This window comes from Perognathus longimembris, chromosome 4 (assembly GCF_023159225.1).
Source record: "Perognathus longimembris pacificus isolate PPM17 chromosome 4, ASM2315922v1, whole genome shotgun sequence".
NCBI classification, from domain to species: domain Eukaryota; kingdom Metazoa; phylum Chordata; class Mammalia; order Rodentia; family Heteromyidae; genus Perognathus; species Perognathus longimembris.
Genome location: NC_063164.1, coordinates 86,258,504 through 86,279,457, shown reverse-complemented (window position 1 = coordinate 86,279,457; position 20,954 = coordinate 86,258,504). Strand labels below are relative to the sequence as shown.

Below are 20,954 nucleotides of genomic sequence, written 5' to 3'. Positions count from 1 at the left end.
ATGCTGTGTTATATAAAGAACAACTGTCTAGGGATATATTTTATCATTTGAAAGTGGTATTTTTGTATTTGTTTATAAGTTTATTAACTCAGTATCAGAGAACTGTTCTATATAAGGCACACTTTTTTTTGGCCAGTCCTGGGGCTTGGACTCAGGGCCTGAGCACTCTGCCACTTGAGCCACAGCACCACTTCTGGCCATTTTCTATATATGTGGTGCTGGGGAATCAAAACCAGGGATTCATGTATATGAGGCAAGTGTTCTTGCCACTAGGCCATATTCCCAGCCCCAAGGCACACATTTTCATATCATTAAAGTTTTCTGTATTGCTAAGGCAAACTTAGTTTTTCTAATTGTTTCACAGATATGAAAACAATAGATTTTGCTTTTGAAGAAATATAAGGTTTTGTATAAAGTTATTAAATTATATATATCCTCTTTGTCTATCAAAATCCCTCAATTCTGTAAGTATCTTTGTGTCCAAGATATCTTTCAGCATTTGTGTTTTATTAAGTTTACCTTGCTTTTCAGTTTCGATTTGTAAATTTAACTAGTAATATTTGGTCTATTCCATTTTATGACTTAAAGTTTCATTTGTGACTTCTAATTTTTTATTTCGGTTGTGTTAAGGTATTGAACTCAGAGCCTTGAGCTGGTTAGGCATGTATTCTACCACTTGAGCCATTCCTCAAGCTGTTTTTGCTTTAGTTATTTTTGGGATAGAGTTTTAAGTTTATGCCCCGGCTGGCCTGGACCTCAAGCCTCCTCCTTTTTCTCTTCCTCCCCTCTCATTCCTAAATCCACCTTCTCTCACTGCCCCACATCGTAAGGTATCATTGAAATCTTAGCATTTAAGATCTGGACTAATAGTGAATTGTATAGTGAAATAATTTGCAAAGTAGAAATATCACTGTATAATCTGTTCTGTCTCAAAAGTCCTCCTGAAGCACATTATGTATTATCAGAAGTCTGTCAGAAATATTTTTGGGTACATATAGACTACCTATATATTCTTCGCAATGTTATAACCATTTACTGTCACTGATATTACCTTGGTTTCCCTTTACATTTCTTTGACTCTGTAATGTATTTAAACACTTTAAATATAAATAGTCCAAACTTTATAAGAAAGAAAAAGTCTCATCTGGTCAATAAAGACAGCCATGTTATGAGTAAGATGCGTACTTTTCCAGAATATTTCCCATTCATATATATGTATACATATATATCCTATATTATTCATTGCTTTTATAGGTGAATACACACTTAATTTAAATTTTATTGTGCTATATATAATGCTTTGTAATGCCATTTTTTACTTAATGTATTATATGAGTCTTTCCTGGTTACTAATATAGTTTAAGGTAATACTTAGTTTGTGATATAATACCATAAAGCATGGAAGTAGAATAGCTTTTGGTGAGCATTTAGGTTGTTTCTACTAAATTTCTTTAGACACTAGTGTAAACTGTTTTATATGCCATCCTCTGCAGTTGAATGGCAGTTTCTGTGGAGTGAAAATGGATATTAGGAGTTACTAAACCAAAGAGGAGATGCTTTTACTATTAAATTGTACTCCAAGAATTGCTGTGCTTATTTACAATTTCATAAGAAATGCAAAAGGTTATCAACAGCAGTGCTTGTAATTATTTGTCTCTATCTTTGACAGTATCTAATACTATCACAATTTTATTTATGTCAATCTGCTTGGTTAAAAAAAGGGTATCTTGGGGGCTGGGGATATGGCCTAGTGGCAAGAGTGCTTGCCTTATATACATGAGGCCCTGGGTTCAATTCCCCAGCACCATATATACAGAAAATGGCCAGAAGTGGCGCTGTGGCTCAAGTGGCAGAGTGCTAGTGTTGAGCAAAAAGAAGCCAGGGACAGTGCTCAGGTCCTGAGTCCAAGCCCAAGGACTGGCAAAAAAAAAAAAAAAATGCCTTTCTCTATGCTAATGACCTGAAGACCGAGGTGGAAATCAGGAAAGCAACTCCTTTTGCAATAGCACCAAAAAACATAAAATACCTAGGAATAACCTTAAACAAAGAAGTGAAAGACCTCTTTGAGGAGAACTTTAAAAGCTTGAAAAATGAAATTAAGTCAGAACTAAGGAAATGGAAAAACCTCCCATGCTCCTGGATTGGGAGGGTTAATATAATCAAAATGGCAATATTGCCAAAGGCTATCTACAAATTCAATGCAATACCCATTAATATCCCAACACCATTTTTTAATGAAATAGAGGAAGCAATCCAGAAATTCATATGGAACAATAAAAGACCTAGAATAGCAAAAACACTCCTAAGCAGAAAGAACAGTGCTGGAGGAATTACAATACCCAACTTCAAGCTGTATTATAAAGCTATAGTAATAAAAACAGCCTGGTATTGGCACTGGAACAGACCTGAAGACCAATGGAACAGAATTGAAGACCCAGAAATGAATCCACAGAACTATGTCTTCTTAATCTTTGATAAAGGAGCTAAAACAATAGCTTGGAAGACAGATAGACTATTTAACAAATGGTGCTGGCAAAACTGGCTCAACACATACAACAAACTAAAACTAGATCCTTATATATCACCCAGCACCAAAATCAATTCCAAATGGATCAAAGACCTCGAAATCAAAACAGACACCCTGAAAACACTAAAGGAAGGAGTAGGAGAAACACTTGGGCTCCTTGGAGCAGGATGGAACTTCCTTAACAAAGACCCAGAAAGGCTACAAATCAAAGAAAGGTTGGACAAATGGGACTGCATCAAACTGCAGAGCTTCTGCATGGCAAAGGACATAGCTCGCAAGATACACAGAAAGCCCACAGACTAGGAGAAGATCTTTACTGGCCATTCAACGGACAAAGGCCTCATATCTAAAATATATGCAGAACATAAAAATTATCTTCCTTCAAAACAAAACCGCAAAGAACCAATAGCCCCCACATCAAGTGGGCTAAAGACTTACAAAGAGACTTCTCTGATGAGGAAATGAGAATGGCCAAAAGACATATGAAAAAGTGCTTTACATCACTGGCCATAAAATAAATGCAAATCAAAACAACATTGAGATTCCATCTTACCCCAGTAAGAATGTCATATATCAAGAAAACTAACAATAACAATTGTTGGAGAGGATGTGGCCAAAAGGGAACCCTACTTCATTGTTGGTGGGAATGTTAACTGGTTCAGCCACTCTGGCAAGTAGTATGGAGATTCCTCAGAAGGCTAAATATAGAACTCCCCTATGACCCAGCAGCCCCACTTTTGGGTATCTATTCAAAAGACCACAAACAAATACACAGTAAAGCCACCAGCACAACAATGTTCATCACAGCGCAATTTGTCATAGCTAGAATCTGGAACCAACCCAGATGCCCCTCAGTAGACGAATGGATCAGGAAAATGTGGTACATATACACAATGGAATTTTATGCCTCTATCAGAAAGAATGACATTGCCCCATTTGTAAGGAAATGGAAGGACTTGGAAAAATTATACTAAGTGAAGTGAGCCAGACCCAAAGAAACATGGACTCTATGATCTCCCTTATTGGGAGTAATTAGTACAGGTTTAGGCAAGTTACAGCAGAGGATCACAAGAGCCCATTAGCTATACCCTTATGAACACATAAGATGATGCTAAGTGAAATGAACTCCATGTTTTGGAAACGATTGTTATATCACAGTTGTAATTACTTTCAATGTAGCATGTGTATCTGTAGCATCTATTATAGATGATGTTCTTGTATCACCTTCCTGTGGTTGTACCTACACTATCTCTGTAACATTATCTGAGTATATTGGAAACCATGTATACTGGTATTAGAACTAGGAAATTGAAAGGGAATACCAAAATTGAGAGACTCAGGGTAAAAAAAAAAAACAAAAAAACAAAAAAAAAACAACAACAACTACAAAAGCAATACTTGCAAAACGGTTTGGTCTAAGTGAATGGAACACCTCATGGGGGGAAAGGAAAAGGGGGGATATGAGGGACGAGGTAACAAACAGTACAAGTAATGTATCCAATGCCTAATGTATGAAACTGTAACTTCTCTGTACATCAGTTTGATAATAAAAATTTGAAGAAAAAAAAAAGGGTATCTTAGAAGTGGTGTGGTGGCTCCAAGTGGGAGAGCACTAGCATTGAGCAGAAGAGCTCAGGGACAGCGGCCAGGCCGTGAGTTCAAACCCCACTATTGACAAAAAAGAAAAATAAAATGAGTATCTTGTGTTTTGTTTTTTGGTTACTGGTGAGGCCAGAATCTTCCCATCTATTTATAAGCAATTCATGCTTTTCCATGTCGATTGCTTATTTCTTCTTTTTTTCATTCTTAATTTTTCTGGCTTTGTAATAAACCCATGACTCTAATTCATGGGAAGTACTTATAGATGTTAAATATATTTAGATGTTTTCTCCTGGTCTGTTACCTATCTTTGCCTATTGTTAATGGAACATTTGCTAAGTAGGATTTAGAAATTTTGATTTAGTCAATATTTAACAATACTTTCTTTATTATGTCTTGGCTTCTATGCTTTGAGAAAATACCCAATGCACTAAAATTGAAAAAATGAAGTCGTCCATGGGGCTTTTGGTATTTCTATAATTTTGTATATTTAGAATAGAAATGCATGTACAATTTGTATTGCCTGTAATCAGGCAGGATTCCAATGGCCATCATCATCATCATTATTACACCACCGCCATCAAATTTTTACCAATGATGTATTCACAATTTATCTTTTCCATTTCCAGTCTTCTCATAAAATAAATATAAAATAAGGCTTGATTTTGGAATATAAAATCAGGCTTGATTTTGGAATTTTATCAATCTGCCTTTTTTAGGTTCAAATCTATACATCTCTAATGGCTACTACAATTTTATTTCTTGAGGTATAGCATGGTAATTTTCACTCCGTACTTCAACTTTAGTATAATTTTTTAAAGCTTTCTTAGCTACTTGAGGATATTTTTAGCCTCTTAGGTATATTTCATAATCGGCTTGACTAGTCCCATAAAAATCCTCTTGGAATTTGGGTGACACACATGCAATTTTAAATTGACTATGTAGAATCAATATTTTTATAATATTGGCTTTCCTCATCTCATAGATATACATTTCCGTGTACTCATTTCTGTTTATCCTTTATTATTCAATATTTCCATTTTATTCATTTATATATAACAAATGCCTTATTAGGTTTTATTACAAGATAGTTCACATTTTTATTTGTATTATAAATGAAATTTTTCATCAATTACATTTTCCAATTGATTCTTACTAATATATAGGAAATGTATTGGATTTTGTGACTTTTTCTAGTATCAGCCTACCTTGGTGAACTTATTAGCTTTCAGATTTTCAGAAATTCATCACAATTTCTTTCTTGTTGATGAAAACCTCATTTTCCAGTAACAAGCATTTAATTTGATATATTAGATCTAGAGATAATGTTTCACAATTGAGATTTAAACTTAGGTGTCACACATAATTTCCCTTTATTCATATTATTTCATGCAAAGTTTTAGTATTCATTGAATCTTTCTTTACACTCCTTATTCTTTTTTTCCTGTTTTAAGCTATCCTGTAACAACAATAACAAAAACATTCTCTGATGTCTTCTCATTTTGTATCTGCAGAGATCTAAGCAACTTAAATGATTCTTTATGGTAACACAATTTAGCACTCAGAAAATGGCAAAATTGGTGGGTGTTTGGTGGCTCATGCCTGTAATCCTAGATATTTAGGAGTCAGAGATATGAGGATCAAAGTTTCAAGTCAGCCTAGGTAGCAAAGTTTGTGAGACTCTCATCTCCAATTAATCACCAAAAGGCCAGAAATGGAGTTGTGACTCAAGTGGTAGAGTGCAAGCTTTGAGCACAAAAAGCTCAAGGGCAGTGCCCTGGCCCTGAATTCAAGCATCAGTACCAGCACAAAGTAGAAGAAAAATGAAAATGGCAGAATTGGTTTAGCTTCTAGAATGATCTAGAATGCTTGTTACAATTGCTAAAATGTTAGCAGGGATAACAGTGGCTTAACTGTGCTTCCTTTGCAAGTTCTGTAAGCTTCTACACACTTAATCTATTTGTAAAGTCTAGGATGATTTGTTCCATATCTACTAGATATGAGGGATGGACAAATTTGTCTGCCATAAAATGATCATTTGTTTTCAACTGTAGGCTCTTAAAAGTAGAAATGGCCATATTTATAATAGAATATAACTATATACAAAGTGAGGGAAACCATGTAGCTCTTGTTCCTCTGGGTCTGGCTTGCTTCACATATAATGTTTTCCAAGTCTTTCTATTTCCTTATGAATGGTATTGGTAGCTTAATATATTGTATTATGTACTTTACATATGTTCACAAACTTACCAATACAATAGCCAAGAAATCAGTTTTTTTTTTAATTTGGTCTACTTTCCCAGAAAATATAAGTGAAGTCTAGAGAGAAGAAATTAACTGCCTAATAGCATGGTAGTTATGAATAGTAAAGACTAACTTTGAACTCGGGTATATTTAACTGTAAATCCTTATCCTATGTATTTATATATAATTTCTCACAGAATCCAAGATATATAAACATTATACCACTGTTGTAATTATTATCAACATGCCATGTGAAACCGTACCTTTTGTATTTGTTTTTTTTCTTGTCTGTTTGATTGTTTTGTTTAGTTTTGTTTCTCTTGTATTCCCTTCCTGTGGTTGTACCCCCACTACCACTATATCTCATCCAAATACCCTGGATACTGTTTATACAGGTATTAGAACTGGGGAAGGGAAAGGGAATATAAAAATTGAAAGACAAAGGACAAAAAGACAAACCATTCCAAAAGCAATACTTACAAAACCATTCGGTGTAAATCAACTGCATAACTCTTGGGGGAAAGGGAAAGGGAGGACAAATGAGGGAGGAGGTAATAAGTTGAACAAGAAATGTACTCACTGCCTTACATATGAATCTGTAACCCCTCTGTACCACATTTTGACAATAAAGAAAAATGTTTAATAAAAGAAAAAACAAGTAGGAAAATAAAACAATTTATACATTATATAATTTCATTTATAATAAACACTTGAAAAGGCAAAACTAATCCACAGTGATGTAAAGCAGATCTGTGGCTGTCTGAGGTTGGGGATTGATACTGACTGTAAAGGGAAAGCATGGTCTCTTTTGGAATAGGTGGAGAGTGATGTAAATATTCTCCAGAAACAGGTCACAAATATATGTAATAACGAATGCGTTCAATGGTTCCTGCTCACTAGAAGAAGGACTAAGAAGTTGCTTTTGAGAAGTAGCAGTTTGATATGTTATATACATCTTTAGCATTTAAGCAGTCTGGTCAGAAAGTAGCAAAATCTAAATACTAAAAGAAACAGGCTGGCAGCTTACTGAATAATCAATTGTGGTAATCCATTCAGATACACAAAAGACATGCACAAATGTCTCAAATATTCTGTTTTGATATGGTATTAATGCAGTCAGTTATTTTTTTCTCTTTAGCAATGGACAGAACATTGAATAGAGAAGATAATTTTGTTTTTGAGGCATCAGAGTGAAGATTACCTCCTTTATTTCAGCTTTCTCCAATTTTATGGAAAATTCTACTTCAACATTAATGGTATTGGCTTTTTTGCACTCATATCATTATGATATCTTTACTTTAATTCTAGGATCTCAATACTTTTTTGAACAATATTAAATATAACAAGGGAAAATGAGAAAAACTTACTGGAAAACATTTGTATGCATCTCACATAGAAATGAACTTTTACTGGGAAGTTCTGATTATCTTCACAACTTAAATAAATATATACTGTCCAATAGGGTTCCCATGGTATGTTCCTTATCCTCTCCCATGGAATGTTTAGATACTTGGGAGGGTAAAACAGCTATAAAGTTGTAGATTGGAAAAGGATTGTATTCTTTAGGGGAACTTGTCCTTTGAGTTTACCATGGCAGACATGCAGAGCTACAGCACACATGGCAAGGATAGAAAAGCAGACTTAAAGGATTCAGTTGCCATTCCAGAGCTCCCAAATGTCTTGAGAGTTAACCACTAAATTAGGTGATTTAAAGCAAGGTACTTACAACCCATACCACTTCATCATATCTCATGCACATACTGTTGAGGTACTTAGAGTTGAACATCACTACAGAATCTATATAGATTAGACAATCTGTATATGGATTCTATTGCAAGAAAGGCCTACAACAAGTCAACAATGAAGAGAAATTGATTTAATACAGTGTATTTTGACCTTAATACTTCCTCCCCTTAAGCCATAGTTTTAGAAAAACATCTGTGCTGAAAAATTAGGTCTCCTAATATATCTCCCTCATTCCCTTGCCACCTAGACCCAGGAAGAGGCAAGTGAGAGCTACAGTGTCCATTGACTTCTGCTAAATGGCAGTCAGTGTGTTAGGCATTTTATTTTATTTTATTTTTCAAATTTTTATTATCAAACTGATGTACAGAGAGGTTACAGTTTCATACGTTAGGCATTGGATACATTTCTTGTACTGTTTGTTACCTTGTCCCTCATACCCCCCTCCCTCCCCCCTTTCCCTCCCCCCCCCAGGTGTTCAGTTCACTTACACCAAACAGTTTTGCAAGTATTGCTTTTGTAGTTATTTCTCCTTTTTTACCCTGTGTCTCTCAAATTTGGTATTCCCTTTGAATTTCCTACTTCCAATACCAGTAAACACGGTTTCCAATATACTCAGATAAGATTACAGAGATAGTGTAGGTACAACCATAGGAAGGTGATACAAGAACATCATCAATAATAGAAACTACACATACACATAGGACTTTGAAAGGAGTTACAACTGTGATATAACAATTGTTTCCATAACATGGAGTTCATTTCACTTAGCATCATGTGTTAGGCATTTTAGACACCTTGCCATTGCTCTATTGTTCAGATGGAAACTAAGCCTTATAGTCATCTCCGAAACTTTCTCAAGCAAACTATGGCAGAAAGGGGACGTGAATCCCAGCCTACTTGAGTCTTTTGTATCTCTCTGTTACTCTGCACCATGAGTAATCCCTCCAGACTCTCCAATATGCATTTTCTGAGCTGATGCATTAAGTCAACTCCCTTCACCTAAGCCAGTTCCCAAAGTCATCGATTAGGCTAAAAGCCCATTTCATCACAATACTACTTGTGTGGCTTGGTGCAATGTTCAGATCAATCTGAGATCTGTCTGAGTCAAATAAAAGGAGCAAGGGGATCTTGAATGTTGAGACAGGATACTCCATGATTCTATATATCTTGGCATAAATATATTTTGAGGTCAAGTGTCTGGGTCATGTTTCTAGATTATCAGATTCACGTCCTTATTCAGGGAAATTGCTATTAAGCCTATAGTGTTGTCTGTAACTGATTATTAGGACAACAACTAAATTTATTTTAACTTGATTTGTACAAAGTATAGCACATTGCCAAGTTCAAACAGACCCTTAAATGTCTTTTAATTGGTTGATTTGCTGAACATGCTCTCAATATCCTTATGAAGTCTGGGAAAAGCAGGGAAGGTGACAATTCAAAACCATTTTCATTGAGCATGTACCTCCTCACCTGTCAAAATATTTGTATAAAGGTTTTGGGGAATTTGACCTGGGCCTATAAGGGCTTATATATGTGATAACACCTGTGATTTGAGAGTGTCTTTGTGCCCTTAACTGTTTGGGGGCAAATAGTAAATCTGTGAGATTGGGATATAGGAATGAACACCTTCTCTAGTAACATTTATCTCCATCCCTCTGATCATTTTGGGGGCTGTGGTATGGCAGACCAGGCACTGTGGAAGTCTTAATTCACTTGCTTCTGAAGTCTGACCATACGAAATAACACAGGACTTTGGTTATATGCCTGAAGTTCTGTCTCCAGGAAGTCTCAGCCTTTTTGTGTAGGCATTACCAAGGTACAGTGTATACTCATTACCTCCTGATGTCTTGGCCTCCCCTGGAATCTAGGCCTGAGGACTGAGAAAATGATCCCTGCAGCAGCCTGACATGTTAAAGATTATTTCAGAGGCTACTGAAGGGCCACAGGCTGTGAATCATTGCCTAGTTCCAGAAAGTGACCCCTGAATATGACAGGGAAACTCTCAGGCAAGTGCACCCTCTTTGTAAAAGAGGTGATAGAACAAGAACAAAATTGCTTTTTACTCCTGAACACACTCGTCTTTCATGTCATAATTTGGGTTACTTAATCTTTGCGTGCCAGGAGTAAGATTTCCCTGGTGTGACATCCACTGATAGCAATGGACATTCTGTAACTTCCATTGCCAAGAAATGAATGCTCCAATCTGCATAATCAAATCCCCAGGTAAACATCACCATTTCTTTCTCTGGACATTCTGTCCCTTGCATTTCCAAATCTTACATTCCATCCAAAGTTCATGAAAATGGAATAGTCAAAAACAATTTTTACTGAAAGAACTTTTAAGGTTTCTATGATAAACATTTATGGTGTGAAATTTACCAAACTAGGACAATCAGATTTCCTTATGTGATACACACACACACACACACACACACACACACACACACTCGTGCACGCGTGTTTGGGTCTTATATCTCAAATGTCCCATGTTAAAATGTACCATATATATTTCCTAAACTTACATTTCAACCACTCATTCTATCACTATACAATGGTGATTTAGGTTCCAGGTTTGAACCTTCATTTAATGTCAAAAACCTTAAAGCAAATCTTCAATACAGAGAGCTCCTCATTTTTTATCAGCTTCCTAATTCACCTTAACTAGATTCTTCCTTGGACAAAAAAATGCATACAAAAAGTTTGTGAAGAGAATTCAACCAGCACAATATTCTTTAGAGGTCTGATTTTTAAATTTTTTAAATAGAGCTCAGTAAATCTGATATTGTTTGAGGGGCTTGAGAAGGCGAGACTACTTTATAACTAGCTATGATTAAGGCCAGGACCTAGTATTAATGTGTATATAAATTCCAGCATTCAGCTTAGTCCTGAATTTAATTTACATCTTGCTTTACAAACTATAACACGGTATCCTTCCTTAAAAGTCAAATTTGACTGTCACCTCTCCCTAGAAGGTTTCATTGATTTGCTACCCTCTCCTCAGAAGACCTCCTACTGAAAAGGTTTTAGTTGCATTTCTTACTCTGTCCACAATTGTTTGTTCCTACTACCTATCTTTTTATTAAATGATAACTGTTTAAGGTGTGAAGCTATGTTTTAATCATCTCTTTATTCTCAGGAGCACCTAGAGGGACAAACACATAGTACGTACTTAATGATTTTTCATTAAATAACAAATATAGTAATATAGGCTGGCTGTCCTATGACTATAATTATGAAACCTACATAGACAGATACTATGTATCGGTGTACCATGCTTTAAATGAAACCCTTACCATCACTAGGGAAGAGAAAGACACGCAGATTACCTCCCCATTCTAGCCCACAGATTTTGCACTTCCTCAAGGTTAGGAAACAGTTGAATGGGTGGTTAGAAAATGTTTAAACACTGTTAGGTGCATGCAGAACACTGCACTTCTAGTTTCTTACAATTTCTTAAGCCTTAGCATTTTCTCTCCATTAAAAAGGAGAGATAGTTTTCCTCAATCATGTTGACGTATGTAAACACAGTATTTCAAAGTCTATCTTCTTCATCTTATGGACCCAGAAGTTAACGGCTACTCATGGTCCCTTTCCTATTTCCTTCCCTTGCCGTCACTTCATCTGTGAAGCTATACCACTCCAGCTCTTCTCAGGCAAGCTTTATCATTTGACTCAGGGGTATACTCAATGCTTAACTTATTCAGCATTAGCAAGGCTCACTTTTGTTCAAGTTGCATACTGATAGAACACAAAAGCCAATGAGGCAAGGTGCTTGTCCCTAGGAAAATAAAGGCCAAAGCAATCAAGAGTAGAAACCATAGACCCGGCCCACTTTCTGTAGCTATGATGACAATCACCTGATGACAGACAGTACAGTACTAATAATATACAGACTGGGCTTGTGAGAAAAAAATACATATTTTTAACTGCTTTAGGAAAGAAAAGCAAACATCACTGGAAAGAGCATGGCATAGTTATAGAGTAACCCACCAACAGGCTCGGATTTAGAAGAAGGATGTGTGTAGGATATTGAGCAAGAGAGGAAGGAGCAGCACACTTACTTATTCCAAGAGCATTTGCAATGCATATGGATTAATAAAGATGATAAGAAGGAGGAAGGAAACTTCCTTCAGTACCTTTGCAGACTATTCCTTTTGTCAGGCATTTATACTATGTCTTTTACAATTAGGTTCATCATTAGACCTTCCCTAGATCCTCTCCCAGCACAAGGAGGCCTCCACCTTCCCTGTCTAGCGCTTAGAACATCCCAGCTGCCTGATAACACAACACCTTGCTTCCAGGTTTCCTTTTTTACCGGAGACTCCAAAGGAAATGCATTTCTCTATTGAATCTGCAGTGCTAAAACACATTCTGTCCACCAGTGTGTTAATGCAATGGGGAGGAATGACAGGTATGGGGTGGGTGGGACTAGCATAACATTGTGAACAGAGAAATAATGTACAAAATGGAACTGCTGAATAGAACAGCTGCTCTGCAGACGGAAAGTATTTCTGCTCTACTAGAGCAAAGAATTTGTATCAGGAAAGAAAAGAAAAATGAAGCCATTGAGGGCAAAGCAGGTCTATAGTATACTTTGGATGCATTATGAAGAGAGGGAAAATCACTTTTTGCCATAACCTTGAAGATTCTCATCTTCTATGGTGTACTTACTTGACCGCAAGCCCAAGGTTGGGTATTCCATCTCATTAGAAATCCTGCCCTGCAGGAACCCATCTCTGTATGTCCCTTACTTTTGGAAAGGCCACTTTCTGCACTGACAAGTTAATATCCTTCCAGCATATGATGCCTGAGACAGAATCTCTGATTCCTGCTTTCCTTATGTTTTCACATCTGACCAGTGCCTGTAATGAAGAACCAGAGTCCTCAAATGACAGCCTGCGGGATGGCAAGCTTGCTGCTGGTAGATAGGAGGCCATCCTGGCCCCAGTGTTATTCAGCATCCTTGGACCACCAGGCAACAGTTCCTCTGTTGTCTGGAGTCTTTCTAAATTAGATACCATGTTTCCAGGGCAGGGCTTTTGGCACTTCCATGGCTGGAATACAAACAACCATAGGATAGAACTCATCAGTTGAAGAAACTCATGAAGCTCCTAACCTGTTGAGAGTTCCTTGCCCATCTTGACTCCTTCTTGCTCAGAGTGATGACTTTGGACCTGAATGAAAAGCTCCTATTACCCAAATTCAACAACCACTGGGCCACTCCATCATCTACCCATCACTTACTGCTTTCTCACATTTTAATGTTCTTAATATTTTCCTTCTGTTCATGTTACTTGAACTGCAGATATTTCAAAATAATGCAAAAGGCAAATGTATAGATTTTTTAAGCTAAATTATATTCAGGAGCTGGTGGCTCAATCCTGAAATCCTCCTGCACGAGGCTAAGATTTTTTTAAAAAATGAAGTTCAAGATCAGCATGGATGAACAGTTCACAAAACACTGTCTCAAAAGAAATAGAAGGATGTAGCAGTACACACTCAGCATTCAACCTACAGCAGACAGCAAGCACAGGCAAAAAGAAAGACTATTTCAATAATAACAAAAGCACAAAGGTCTGAAGATAGAGCGCAAGTGGCACAGTGACTGTTGAGTAGGCACAAAACCCTGAGTTCTAACTCCAGTACCACTTAGAGAGAGAGGGAGGGATAGGAAAAAGGAGGAGGAGATGGAGGAGGAGATGGAGGAGAGGAGGAGGAGGAGATGGAGGAGAGGAGGAGGAGGAGGAGGAGGAGGAGGAGGAGGAGGAGGAGGAGGAGGAGGAGAAGAAGAAGAAGAAGAAGAAGAAGAAGAAGAAGAAGAAGAAGAAGAAGAAGAAGAAGAAGAATGTTCGTTCAAGATTGTTAATGTTTTAGTATTGTTGAATGAACAACTACCCAGAAGTTCTGTTCATTACATACTAGCAGTTAGTGTGATGACAAAGAACATAAATGTCTAAAAATTTGTATTTTTAAATATGAATTAGGCACTTAAGGGCTAACATAAAATAGATATTAGTGGATGGAAGAAAATATGGTCTTTTCACCAAGAAAATGATAATGTAATTGAGTTTAGAAGGCCCACACCTCAAATTTAATTCTAGAAAAAGTATAAAATTAAGTGGTAGGCCATCAAGAAGCTGAATACACACTGAATAGTGATTTTATCTCTGGAAGTTAAAAAGCAACATTAATCAAAAGTCTTGTCCAGAAAGAGATTACTGTTGAGTTGCAATTTAACAGGAAATGCCTAGTAACTTTAGAGTACTGGGTAAATTCTACTGTTATGAGAGGTCAGAATTCCACAATCCCATACAGGACCCAAAACTTCTTATGTTACACAGAACATGAATGTAGCATGAATTCCAGCAAGAAGAAAAAGCACAGTAAGGACTGGGAATCTGGCTTAGTGATAGAGTGCTTGCCTAGCATGCATGAAGCCCCCCAGGTTCGATTCCTCAGGACCATATAAACAGAAAAGCCCAGAAGTGAAACTGTGGCTCAAGAGGTAGAGGGCTACCCTTGAGCAAAAGAGGCTCAGGGACAGTGCCCCGGCCCTGAGTTCAAGCCCCAGGATTGGCAAAAAAAAAAAAAAAAAAAAGCACACTAATGGCACTGTGACTCTGGGAAGCTCTGGAAGGGTGAGGGCACTAGCCTGAATTTCAGATACATGAAGGTATAAATGTAAAAAGGTGGGGAGAGGAGTGTCATTTAGCCTGCCAAATCATGGATAAGATCTATACATCTATGCCAGAAAGACTTACACTCTGGGAACAAAGATTTAGAGGAGAGAGAAAAGTAAAAACACTAATGAGTAGAATTTCAAAATCTTCTCCTCTGAAATAATATTTTTAAAAAAATAGTCAAAAACAACTCTAAGAATTGACAGTATATTTTTGCACCCTGATTCGAAGCTGTCAAAATTCTACCACTGGTGACATAATCTACACTATAAAGATTCTTTTCTTTCTATTGTGGCCTATATAGAGAGAGATAGAACTCTGAAATATCACATCAGAAATAAAAGGAAAAAAAGTAACATGTTGAGTTATGAACATGATTCATTTTTGGTGTGCTTCTGAGAAGAAAAACAGTAAGCAAAATAAGTAAACTTAGCAAAGAGGTTTTACTAGATACCAACAGTAGTTAAATTGAAAGTATTGTTCAATATGATTTACAAGATAAAAAAAAGGAACATTGGTTAATCCCTATAAACAGATTCAACAGAGATATTAGTCCCTATAAGACTATTACTATAAATTTTTATTTGCTACACTGGCTTCTTGAATCTTTGAAATCTAGCTCTAATTGTTGATCTTAAAGGAGGGGAATTTTCTTAATTCGAATTGCCACCATGCCTCCTCCTAAAGATAATATTCTATGTTCTAATAGAAAAGTTCATTGTTAGCCTGACGATTTTAATTTTCAGAAAATTAAACAGCCTCTCCCCATCATATAGCTTTTTGTTGTTTTATTTTTGAGATTGGGGTCTCATTATGGTACCCAGGCTAATCTTGAACTCTAGGCTCACATGGTCCTCCTCTTTCATCCTCCTGAGTGCTAAAACTAAAGGCTGCAAACTACTGGGCTGGGTTACTTGGCTATATTTATAGGTTACCAGAATCTGTCAACTAATTCTAACACACAGTTTGCTTTCCTTATACAAGGACTTGCTAAATGATATCCATATTACTTCTTATTCCCTATTTTAGAAGTATAAAAATCAAATAAATATTGCTTATGAACTATTTTTCTAATATTTGTAATTTATATACTAAAATCATGATTGGGTCAACAATCTTTCTATACTGCTCCTCAGGTGACTCTTCTCATAACAGAACCTCTGGGCTGTCTTCTGCAGACACCAGCTGAGAAGTTTCATAAAATACATGGAATTCTGCTATGCTGAATGTGAAGTTCACTGGCAGAACTTGCTTGGCTTCACAGCACCCAAATATCCATATAAACTAGGAAATTTCAGAAGAAGAATAAGGACACATGTTTTCAAATTTATACAGAAATAACTCTCCAATTACAGAGTGAGTTTATCATTTATTCATTATCTAATTCAGCAAGTAATTACTATGTATTACTATGTATACAAGTAATTACTATGTATGTAGGTATGAAACAAGCTGAGATAGCTATGACAGAAATAACAGATCAGTTGAAAAGCCAGCAACTTCCTCTGTGACTGTGAACTATAAGGTGTTAGTAGAAGCATCGAACTATCATTTTCTACAGAAGAATGATTAACAACATCCCTTTGACAAATACTATTTAAATAAAACTAATTCTTGCAAGTGAAAATTATTTGAAGAAGAATACAGACTGAAAACACCAAGTTTCCAGTGTTGTCAGCATACACTTCCCCCACTCCAAACATTTGAACATGGATTTAAGAAATTTGTGACTGCCAATGAAAAAGCTTTAATATCTACAGCACATGTGTTTACCATGTAACTAAACTATAATGAATCATGAACAAGGACTGCAGATCCTTAAATATCCAGAATAGCCTCAAGTTAAAACAGGCAAAACAGAAAAATTTGTGAACAGGCGACAGCTGCTAAAAGTAATTATAATATTGGATCTTGATTATGAGACTGCAGAAGAAACATGGCTTTTTAGAAATGCAAGATCCCCTATGACAAACATTTACTGTTGTAAGGACCAGAAAACAGAATAGAGATAAATGATTTTTCCCTTTCCCCCCAACAACATTTTTCAGTTATAAATTATGAATTGCGTGCCAACTGATAAAGGAGAGAGGAAATTAATTTAAGAGATGAGATCTATTTTGTAATTCACAGAGCTGTTTTATTTTAATTTTTGAGGGGTGTTGCATTTTCATGTTTAGCTTTACCAAACATCTTTCTTTCTCTGAAATGAATTGCAATTTCTCATTATTTCTCTGAGGAGTCCTAAGTTGTTTATGCCAAAATTCAGAAGGCAAAATAGCAACATAGTCATGACCATTCAGAAAACACTGCCCAGTTGAGTTTTCTGCATGGACAGAAATATTGGACTTGTACACTGTCCAGTGTGGTAGTTGCTTGGCCACATGTGGCTTTTGAAGATTTGGGAATGATTCTAGTTGGATACAGGAGGTTCACTTTAATTTAATGTGATATTTTAAAATACAAATCTGCATAGTCCTCTATGACTGGTGGTTCCAGTGCTGGGCAGTGTAGTCTAGATGAAGAGAGGTAGCAGAAGGACCTTCCTCTCAGACACTCAGAACAGCAGCTGTGCGTTACACTTTGCAAGTTGCCTCCTGCTCCTGGGAAACCTCAATGCACCCTTTGACAGCTTAGGCCAGAAAAGCTGGGAGCAAAGCTCAGGGAGCTTCTTTGAGCAAATATGCACATTAATAGGATCAAACAGATGGGAAATCACAAAGGTTAGCCTTGCAGACCTCTCTCTGAACTAATTCCTGTGCTTCCCTCCTGTGGCATATACTCCCCAGGGCTTTTTCAGAGCCCATTCCAAAAGGAAGCAATGATTTGACTTTCCTGAAGTCCATATGCTATGAAGGATGGAAAAGGAGAGTTGAGTGAGAGCCTTTAGACAAAGAGGGCCTGTAAAAATACTGGGTTAAGTAATGCTAAAGCAATATTTACAAAACCATTTGGTGTAAACCAACTGAACAACTCATGAGAGGGAAAGGAAGAGGGGGAGGAGAAGTGAGGGAGGAGGTAACAAATTATACAAGAAATGTACCCACTGCCTTAGTATGAAACTGTAACCCCTCTGTACATCACTTTGACAATAAATAAGTAATTATTTAGAAAAAATACTGGGATAAGATCTAGGAAGTGTTACGTTGAAAGGAGAAACTCTGCAAACAAAAGAAATAGGATTGAAAAAAAAAATCCCAGCTGTGTTTTTGACTACAGACAGTTTGAAATAAAGAAATGTGCTTTGGCATTATATGAAACTATTCCTGCTTATCAGGGAATGTGCAGATACTAATAGCAGTTTCCAAAGCAATCAATTCTTTCTCAACTTCCTGTCATGGTTTCTGTTAGTTTACTAGAAGTCTCCTGATGGTTCCTGATGTCTGTGTTTCCTTTGTTGGTAGAGTTCTTTGTCCAAGAAAAAAAAAGTCAAGAATTTAAGAGACATTCAGTTTCAATGGCATCTCCTGAGATAGAAAAGAGTTGGGATTTGAAAGCAATTGTCTTTCCCCTAGAGATGCTGATGATTTTTTTAACTTAAGTAACTTCCTGTCAATAGCATTTCAGTAGCAAAGACTGTGTTCCACATAAACGCATACCTGGAAGAGGAGATCAGAAGTTGGTCGGACTCGCTGTTGGAACAGAATGCTTAGTGTTCGGTTTTGTTGTTCCAAATCAAACACTCTTGTTTTCAACTTTACACATTCCTCCCGTAGATCCTATAACAAATACATAGCAAGAAAAAAAGTCTATACCTGAAATACATCGTTGTATATTATAGTCATATTTTATATACTTCAGAAACATTATTTAGAAATAGTATTTTCTTTCTTCAAAGTCCCAAGAAATAAATAAATCAAAAATAACATTTTGTTCCAAAGGCCATTGTCTGATAGAATTATTACGTGCTATAAAGACCTTTTTTTAAAAAAAAAAAAAAAGGAGCACCTTGAAATCAGAACTGCATTAATGTAGCATACTATTTTTGTAGATGGTGAAAATCTTAGCGATATAAAGCCAATTTAGTTTCCTCTTATATATTTTCCCTTTTCACTGTCTTCATAAAAGCAATCACAAAGCACAAACCACAAGGACAACAATATTTCCTGCAATGAATAGAGATTTGATGAGCTAAAGGAACTATCACTTTTGAAGGAGTCTTTTGATGCCTTTAGTGGAAACGAGCTAAGATTCGTGACACTATGGCTAATAGAGTCAGCAATGCATTTAATGGGAAGGAGTCATGGCAGAGAAGGCTTTGAAAAGGCCACTAGTAAACCTCCAGGCCAGTGGATTGCCATATTATCTGGAGGTATTTGGTCTGAGTCAGCTAACCTGGGCCACCCCTTTGAAGCACTTTGCAATAGTTGAAACACCTCCAAGACCTTTTCCCCAGCTATTACCTAATTTAGGCAAGGAGCTCACCCTTGAGGCTTTAGGATTCACTGGAACTCCATTAAGGAGCTCCTTGCTAACCCACTTATGACTAAGGACTTTGTGGGTCTTCAGTGTCCACTCCCCTGTCTCCAATGTCTTTGATTGGGGCTAAAGACAGCTCCAGTGGAATAAAACTCCCAGAGTCAATATTTTTCAAAAGCCAACTCCTTTCTATATTTTAAACTATTATCTTTTACATCTTGGTTTATATGTAGAATATAATCTCCTGTCAATGCACAGAGGAGAAGGTCCGCATATTGTTCTAGAAAGCTCTATGTATTCTGCTCTCTGTGGTCTTCCTAGGACATTCATGTCTCCCACAGCAACTGCTTCTAGTCCAATTCAAATGTTCTTACCTAACACTTTACCTGGCATCCCCCCAAATTGCTCCCTTTTCTGAGTTCCATGTCTCCTCTATGATACTTAGCATATGCTACTTAGCATTCTGTTGTTTCAAATTATGTTGCTTTCATCTTTCATACTCTAGGTTACATTGTCATCTCGATGACACATTCTTTAACAGGCAACATAAAACGATTCCAAGATGAACACTGGTAAAACAGATTGCCCTTACACTCTTTATTTCATTGCCTAGTGCCATATCACATATATTAAAAGCTTAAGAAAAGCCTCTGAATGTATTATAAATTTTGCTAGTGGTGATGATGATGTGGAAGTCTAGCCTGTGGATCTCTGGGTTTTTACAAGGGGAAGCTATAGGCCATTGTTAAGGGGTACAGAAGGAAGAGCACCACTCAACAGCTCTGATTGCCAGGGCCAACGTGTCAGTACAGAGGCCAGTGGGCCTGTCCTAAAACCGTGTATCACCCTAACCATGAAGCAAGAGCAATGTGACTGTTGAAGATATACTTGAGCCTATGCTATCATATCCAGTAGCACTGATGACACTTACAGGAAGTGGAGCTCCCAGCACAGTGTGTCCTTGACTCACTTGTGTGGTTAAATGGATAAAACTCGGGCATAGGATGTTGCTAATTGATTTGTGCCCACAAATGCAGAGCAAGGGAAATACAAAGGCTTGTCTGAAATGAGGGACCTGGGAATAAGATCCAAAGGACATGAGCAGGAGGTTCTTCCTTAGGGCACTTGCATTGTCTGGCAGTGTTCCCTATCAAAGGGGTGCTCCCTATCAAGTTGTAAGATGACATTTGCTTTCTTTAGGATTCACCCTCTGTTGGTTTCACTTATGCTAAGCTTTACTCTTAGCATGTGCATAACACTTCCTCCTCCCTGACACTAATTGTTTTCATTACTACTAATTAAGTAATTAATGAAACCTGACTGGGGGGTATATAACTACGACTAGCATCCATTGGCTGGGAAAATGTAATTATTCCCACTCGCATTTAATGCAAGTAAGTATGGATTTGTGAGGAAAATCAAGGCTTGAAAGCAACAAACTCACAATTTTTAGCAGCAAAACTGAAGAAAACTTTAATGAGTTTTTTTTAAAGTGGGTAAAATAATAAGAAAATCTATATACTTCACAGAGAGGGGTTTTCATAAAAGTGCCTGCATTTCAACAATCATTACTGTTACATAATGCATGGTCATCATTCACTTGTGAAAACACACCTATGAACCCTAAGGACTCCGGTTTCCATCACTGGTTCACTGAGCTGAGCACACTGCTGGGAAGAGATGCTTTAGGAATGTGATGTTAGTCTTATGATCAGTGATGAATTAGAATTGAGCAAGTA

The 20,954-nt window shown here is 36.9% G+C and overlaps 1 protein-coding gene across 4 annotated transcripts in view; it reads right to left on the bottom strand.

Annotated features, from left to right (window-relative positions):
* Nckap5 (NCK associated protein 5) overlaps positions 1 to 20,954 on the bottom strand; it is a 786,161-nt gene that overhangs the window by 108,757 nt on the left and 656,450 nt on the right. For all 4 annotated transcript variants that reach the window (XM_048345601.1, XM_048345602.1, XM_048345603.1 and 1 more), the window contains one exon: positions 18,396 to 18,515. In XM_048345601.1, coding sequence (XP_048201558.1) covers positions 18,396 to 18,515 — 120 coding nt within the window. The remainder of the gene's footprint in view (positions 1 to 18,395; positions 18,516 to 20,954) is intronic.